This window comes from Sarcophilus harrisii, chromosome 5 (assembly GCF_902635505.1).
Source record: "Sarcophilus harrisii chromosome 5, mSarHar1.11, whole genome shotgun sequence".
In the NCBI taxonomy this organism is placed as follows: Eukaryota; Metazoa; Chordata; class Mammalia; order Dasyuromorphia; family Dasyuridae; genus Sarcophilus; species Sarcophilus harrisii.
In genome coordinates this window covers 63,626,485-63,634,452 of record NC_045430.1, presented here as the reverse complement: position 1 = coordinate 63,634,452, position 7,968 = coordinate 63,626,485, and the positions used below count along the sequence as shown (strand labels likewise).

At 45.5% G+C, this 7,968-nt stretch overlaps 1 protein-coding gene across 1 annotated transcript; it reads left to right on the top strand.

Annotated features, from left to right (window-relative positions):
• The first annotated feature begins 2,558 nt into the window (after positions 1–2,558).
• TMEM121B (transmembrane protein 121B) lies at positions 2,559–5,704 on the top strand. Its single transcript, XM_031939630.1, has one exon. It carries the CDS (start codon positions 2,764–2,766, stop codon positions 4,531–4,533), a length of 1,770 nt encoding a protein of 589 aa, XP_031795490.1. The 5' UTR covers positions 2,559–2,763; the 3' UTR covers positions 4,534–5,704.
• Positions 5,705–7,968: the final 2,264 nt, after the last annotated feature.

Sequence of the window (7,968 nt, the reverse complement as noted above, 5' to 3'; positions counted from 1 at the left end):
TGTTTCACCTCCATAGCATCTCTACTATCTGTCCCCTTATTTCCACTCATAAGGCACTATCATCCTAACCAAGGCTCTCATCACCTTTTGTTATTTATTATTATATAATAATGTCCTAATTGGTTCCTAATGCATTCTCTATATAGCTGCCATATAAATCTCCTTAAAATGCTAATCTGACTATTATTATGGGGCTCCTTATACTCTGTAGGATAAAAAAATACATTCTTCAGTTTGATATTTAAGACCAGATTTTTACAAATCTGATTCTAGTCTACCTTGCAATATTAATTTTTGATAGCTGGCTTTTACACTCAATATTCCATTTAAATTGACCTGCTTTTGTTCCCTGAATTCAGCAATTTGTCTCCAGCTTGTCTATAAACTGACACCCAAAACTGAACATAGTACTCTGGGATGGAGTTTTTTCAATGCACCACCCTCTTCAGGAAGCCTCTCATTATCCTGCTGCTGCTCTCCTCCCAAATTACTTTTTATTTAATTGATCTTTCTATCTATCTATTTATCTATCATCTATCTGTTTTTCCAGGAATTGAAGTCAAATCCACTGGCCAATAGTTTGCAGATTCAATTCTCTTCAGTTTTGGTAAGGAGAATTCGGATATCTGCTTTCCCCCCATTCAGTAGTACATCTTTCATTCTCCGTGATCTTTCATGTCATTTACAGTGGCCCGGCAATTACATCTTCCATTTTTTCTTCCATCCATGAAGTTCATCTGGGCAAGGACACTTGAATTCACCAAAGGCATTTAAATAGGTGCTTTCTTAAAATCTCCTAATTTATCTTGGATATCAGCTTTCCATAAATCATTTTTTTACCGTTATGTTCCAATACTATGGTCAGTCTCCTTGGGAGAAAAAATGAACACAATAAGAGTTGAACACCTTTTTTCTTTTCTTTGCTTTGTTGTGATTTTTTCCTCTGACACTAATTGGAAGCCATTTGAAGGATAAAAATAGGTGCTTCCTCCTCAGAGCATCAAATTCCCCTCTTTTCTCAAAGAGCTTCAAATTTGTTTATAGTTTCTAGAGTATTCTTATCTTTTTCCTTTCCTTTTTCCTCCCGTGATTTTTCTTCCAATTTCCAACTTAGTGATGTGATGAGGTACAAGTCATGAAAGTGGGGAGTCATCCAGGAATGAATTCACAGGCTCAAATCATCTCTAAGGCAAGGGGCAACCCTTTATTATGCAGTTTAACAATCAGGGAAAGAACCTAGAGCAAGGTGTGCTAATTATGCTAATTCTGTGCATTAGTAAATCAACTGGTGGTCCTGATCATCCTATTTATACAAAATAGTCTTGGGAGTTGAATCTATAGTTTATCTTCCAGGTTGCATACAGTACCAGTGGGGGTCAATACAGGATAATTCTGTCTGTATAAGATAACTTGAGAGGGTCAGCTTGCTTCTCCCTGGGGCTCAGTCAGATACTGGGTTACTGTCAGAGACATGGTCTTTTTCCTGGAGCCCATCAAGAAAGGTCATTTCCCTTCCATGACTTCAGATTTTTCCCTTACTGAAAAGCTTTTTTTTTTTTTTTAAAGTAACATTTCATTGTCTTTGATAATATGTAATTCACATTCAGTTCCCATAGTTCTCTTTCTGGATGCAGGTGGCTCTGTCCTTCACAAGTTTATTGGAATTGCCCTGAATCATCTCATTGTTGAATAGAGCCAAGTGCATCACAGTTGATCATCACATGATCTTGTTGCTTTCTCACTCTTTTCAAATCATTGCATCTACTACAGAGAGTAAGGAGGAACCTTTAGGATGGGGATTTTTGCATATTTGTTGAACTCCACTGCTTAGCACAGTGCCTTCAAAGAATGTTCTCTCTTGAACTGAATTTATCCCTCTCCTTTCTCTATAGCCATGCTCTTACTACACACCCAGAAACCTGACCTGAGGCCATTTTGCTTTGTTCACCTGATGGGTGATTGGGGTTAGAGAGGCTATAATTCACTTGTAGCCCCTTAAACTTCATTTTGGCAAAGAGAAAAGAGCTACCTTTCTGGCCTACTTTCTCCCCTTAGAGGCAGCTAGATAGTGAAATGGATAGAGAGCTGGCTTGGGAGTTGGGAAGATCCTTAGCCTTTATAGCAGGGGAGTAACTTAACTTTTGATGGCCTCAGTTTCCTCAATTGTAAAATAGGGATCATAGCTTCTACCTCACAGAGTTGGGAGGAAAGAGATGTTTGAAAAACACACAGCATATAGTAGATGCTTTAAAAATGCTTGTTCCCTTCCCTTCCTCCTTCCTAGCAGAGATTCAGCAGATTTGCTAACTTCGGGTCTCCATGGCAGCTTCCCAGCTCCTATCCTTTTCCTTCCTCAAGATAAATCCAGCAAACCAGGTTTATGTTCCTCTTTCTTTCCCATTTTATTTTCCTTCCTCACTGAATCCAGTCCTGGTTTCCTTTCCGCCTATCTTTCTTCTTCCCTTCCTCCTCTTCTCCCTCCCTTCCCGGGCTTTCTCTTAGCAAACACCCCCTCAACCATCACCCCCGCCCATCACCGTCTGTCTCCTCAGTTCCCACTCTCTCCCACTCTCTGGCTCAGCTTGCCAGTCCGGCAGCTCTACTTCGGATCTCTTAACCACCTGGTCCAGTAACGAGACCTAGCAGCTGAGGAGGAGGAAGCGGAGAAGATCGCCAAGGCTTCCCACGGCCGCCTCGCCGCCCCCAGGGGTTGGCGGGGAAGGAGCAGCTGGGAGCCCCCCAGAAGCACTTCTTCAGAAGACAATGCACTCGGCGCTTCGCAACCACAGTCCAGTCTCCTCTTCCTCCGGCTCCTTTCCACCGCCCCCGGCCGCTTCCCAGCTGCAGCCGTTCTTTTTTCGGGGGGGTTCCTACCGCAGCTGCCGGAGGGGCTCTAAGGATAGCAGCACCAGCACCAGCACCAGCCCCAGCAGGGGAGGAGGAAGGAGACGAGGCAGGGGAGGCGGAAGCTTCGGCGGCTCCCCCAGCAGCAGCACGGGAGTGGAGCGGGAAGACGAAGACGAAGAGAGCATCAGTATCAACAAACCCCTGGTGCCCGCCACAGCTTCTGCCCCCCTGCAGCCCCCTGCTCAAGGAGGCGCTCAACTGATCGCTCACACCGCCTCTTTCTCCTGCTCTTCCTCCAAGTCCACATCCACCTCCTCTTGTAGTATGACCGCAGTGGATTTTGCCGGCGGGGGTGGAGCGGGACCCATTGGAGGGCCAGGGGGCCGTTCGTCCGGGGGCCCCGGTGGGCCCAGCGGCGGCAGCGGCTCCTTTTGCTGCGCCTGCTGCTGCTGTTGCTGCGGCCACTCATCCAGGCCCCCGTCCAGGGGTCGGCGAGGCTGTTGTGCCCCTACTTCTGAGTGCAAGTGGGGTTACCAGGCGCTGTCCGTGGTGCTGTTGCTGGCTCAAGGCGGGTTGCTGGACTTGTACCTCATCACTGTCACCGATCTGTACTGGTGCTCCTGGATCGCCACGGATCTGGTGGTCGTGGTTGGCTGGGCCATTTTTTTCGCTAAGAACAGCCGGGGCCGAAGAGGAGGAAGCGCGGCCAGCTTGCACAATCATTACCAGCACCACCACCACTCGGCACCCCCACCTCTCCACCTGCCCGCTCCATCGGGCGCAGCCGTGGGAGCCGGGGCTGGAGGCAAAGTGAGGGGTCGCGGGGGTGGGGGCGGCCCGGGAGATGGCTTGGACTCTGCCGGCTCGGGGGGAGAATTCGCTTTTGCCTACTTGGCCTGGCTGATCTACTCCATCGCCTTCACGCCCAAGGTGATTTTGATACTTGGCACGTCCATCCTGGACCTAATCGAACTACGAGCGCCGTTTGGTACCACGGGCTTCCGTCTCACTATGGCGCTCTCTGCGCCCCTGCTCTACGGTTTGGTACGGGCCATCAGTGAGGCTGGCGCCCCCCTGGGATCGGCAGGACCCCTGCTCCTACAGCCCCAGCAGCACCGCGCCGCTGGCTGCTTCCTGGGCACTTGCCTAGACTTACTGGACAGCTTCACCCTGGTGGAATTGATGTTAGAAGGCCGGGTACCTCTGCCTTCCCACCTGCGCTACCTGCTCATCTCTGTCTACTTCCTGACCCTCACTTCTCCAGTACTCTGGCTGTATGAACTCAACACCCCCCCACCCACGGGAGCCCCGTCCTGGGGACCCGGGGCCGGGGGCTGTAGCAGGCTCCTGAGATTGCTGGCTGGCTGCTTGGTGGACGTGCCTTTGTTGGCCTTGCGCTGCCTTCTGGTGGTGAGCTACCAGCAGCCACTCTCAGTGTTCATGCTCAAGAACCTCTTTTTCCTTGGTTGCCGGGGATTGGAAGCCCTGGAAGGTTGTTGGGGCCAAGGGAGTCTGGGTTCCCCTAACAGAATCCGAGGAGGCTACGGAGTCCCTCCTCCAGCTCCGCCCCCATCGCCACCGCCGACCACCCCTCAGGGAGGTTCTCAGTTGGGTCACTGCATCCCAGAGAATGACACGGGACCTCATGGCTACGTCAATACCCTGGTTGTCTCCTCCCAGAATTAAGGAAGAAGTCATACTTAGACTTCTCATACTTTCTACTTCCCACCCATGTTCCCACTTGTTCTTTCTACTTTTTTCCTTCATCTAGATCTGGATCAGGTTATTGGAGGTTGATCTTCCCACTACCTTGTTACTGTTTTCCTGTAAGAGAGCTACTTTCTGGGGTGAGGAGCAATAGACAGTGAGGAAAGTGGGTCCTTTTAATCTATTGAAAATTCATCCTTTCCCCCTCCTTCCCAGACTCAAGCCTCTAAAAGAACAACTAATAAGCTGAAGAGCTTTTTCCCACTCTTGCTCCTCATCATTTCCCATAGAAATCATGTACATATACAGTCATTATAGGAGAAGGTGAGACAGAAGGGGAAACAATAGGAGAGGAACCAGAGGTTTAGCTAACTCAGTCCCTGGTCTTGCTCTCAGTAAGAAACAGTTTTCCCTGTATGAAGCTCTCCCATGCTAGGGTCAGTAATAACCTATGCCCAACAAGTGGTAATGGACCTAACCACTTTGTTCTCTTCTCTCTCCCTGATGAACTTTTTGCAAGCAGAGATGGAGGTATGTGGTAGAAAGAACACTGACCTTGGAGTCAGATAACATGACTTTGAATTCTGGCACTGCCATTTACCATGTGTAATAGCTTAGCCAAACTACTTAACCTTTCAGGCCAGTTTTCTCACTTGTAAAATGAAAGGTTGGGCTAGATGATCTCAAAAGTCCTTTCTAGCTCTTAATTTTTATAAGTGATGGCCATAGGATGTGTTAGTGAGTGAATGTGTGTATGTGTAATGTGTGTGTGCTATTTGTCACTTACTAGGTGATCCTTTCCAGTTGGTGAGAGACAAGAAGCAATGAGCTTTGCTCACTTCCTTCCCCTCAACTTTCCACTCATACTTGAACATGACTGAACAGAAAACACTGGATCTGGAGTCAGATGAGCTGGGTTAAAATCCTGGCTTTGCTAATTACTTACTACCTTTGTGACTTTAGGCAAATCACTTTGTGTCTCTGGGACTCAGTTTTCTGATCTATATATGAAGAGATCAGTCATGCAGTGGAAAGAATGTTAGCTTTGGAGGCAAAGGACAGCTCCAGTACTTACTACCTGTGTGATCTTGGGCAAGTCACTTAAACTTTCTAAGCCTCAGTTTCCTCATCTGTAAAATGAGGGAGTTGGACAAGATGGCCTTTAAGGTACCTTCCAACTCTAAACTTATGATTCTATGATTCCTAAATTCCCTTCCAGTTCTAAATCCTAGGATTCTATGAACTCATGGCTATGCATCCCTGAGTGAGCTGAGCACCTGGGATTTACCCAGATGTTTTCAGGCAGGGTAAATGTTTCCTCCTATCCCTTCCTAGTCCAGCTCTCCTCTCTGGCTCTGGATGTGTTTTTTCTTTTTTTCTTTCTTTTTAAAAAAAATATTTCAAGGACCAAACCACCCTTTCTTGGGTGAGTAAGAATTACTACCTCTGTGTTTTGAACCTTTGTTGTATTGTGCACTGATGTTGCTTACAAACACATACATAAAAAGGAGAAAATTGAATTAAATTTTGTCTTTAGATCCTGCTGATTTGATGCCAGTGATAACAAGATCTGTTAGCCACCAGTCCTACTATTCCCCTCTTTGCTGCCAGAACTCTTATTTTCCTTGTGCCAAGGATATGGCTTAAAATGGATTGTCTTGGGTTCTTGGTGGATGGATTTTGGGGTAGATTTGCTTTTCCTAAGGGGAAAAATAGGGGTTGCTTAGGTCAAAAATGGAGTGAGTTCAAGAGGATAGAATTGAGGGATGAAAGTGGATAAGGGTGGGTAACAATATTGTCAATATTTCTCTGTGCCACCTTTATTGGTTTCCTACCTGTGGTGATTGATGAAGAAGGGAGCTTGTTACAACCAGGGCTTACCTTGATTGGTGAGTTTTATGAACTTTTCATATCTGATATTCTGAGGATTTTTGTTGTTCGTGTTGTTTTGGTGGGTGGGGTAGGAAATTGTAGGGAGCAGAGTAAGGCAAAACTCCCTTTCCTTCAGTTGCTAGCTATTAATGAAATAGAACAGGAAAGAGGAGAGAGAACATTGTAGGAACTCTCCTTTTCCTTTCCCTTCTTGACTTATAAAGGATAGACTCATTAAAGCCCTGGTTCTAACATTCCTTGGAAAGATGACCTGGCATAAGAAAGTACTTAGGATGGGCAGACATGGATGACAAGTATAGAGAACCTGATATGCACTCACAATGGTACTTCTGAGGTTGTGCGTAAGCAGCTAAGGGTAGGAGCACAAGACATATTGCTGTGAGGGGCTTATAATGACTACTGTTATCAGGTTTTTCCTAGATCCTTCCCTTTTATCTCCTCCCCCATGCATGAGGAAAACAAGAGTCAAGTAATCTATCACTGGCTCAAAGAAATGGAACCAGCGAGCCTGATTTTGAAGGAAGCCTCCACTAAAACATTCCCAGAACAATCTAATTCCTTTGGGATTTCATAAAGAGTAAATGAGAAGGATATGACAGAGGGAATTTGAAAGAGTGACAATCCTGTCATTCTTTTCCTACTTGCTTTCCTTGCTCTTCCTGTCACTGATTGTACAAGACTATTGAACTTGGAACCAACTATTATTTTCTTCTTTTGCATTTCTAACTCCTCCTTGTAATCCCATTTGCTAAAGGGCTGGGGGCCTTGGTCCCAGATTTACCTTAGAAAGCACAAGATGCATTCTCCAATTTTCCTCTCTTTTTTCCACATCTTTCCATCTCCTGTTTTTTTTTGAGAAAAAACAATTCTCTGATACATAAAAGAAATGTGAAAAGATGACTGCGTGGGAGCCATGATCAGCTTCCTATGTGGTATCTATTCCTATCCCTTTGCTATCTTTGGACAATTTTGGTGCTGTGAGTGATTGTGACTATAAAACCTTGGGATGCTATTAGTTTTCCGATGTGATGTTAGAATGAATGTGAAGGAACTGCCACCTCTCTGGTCATGAGTAAAGGATGATGATACTCAAGAAAACTTCAGCCAAAGACAGACCAGCCCAAGCAAAAAGACAGCTTTTCTTAGTTGTAAAAATGATTTGAATTCTTTTGGCAGTCACACCTTCATTATAATTGCTCATGTAAGCTCTGAGTTACCATTATCTTAATTCCCATTCCATTGATGAATTGGATCCCCAGAATTTATCTAACTACATCTCCTATCTCCTTTTTGTGATATTAGGGGTACCCCTGGAAGTCCGGGGATTCCTTAAGGTTATTGTTTCAAGCACTCATTGTGCTCGATGTTCTCTGTTCCCTCTGTACATGTCAATTATAAGTTGATAACCAATTTATTTATTTATTTATTTATTTTAAACACACATTGCTTTATGGGTCATATTGAGAGAGAAAAATCAGAGCAAAAGGGAAAAACCATGGGAGAGAAAAAAAGAAGTGAACA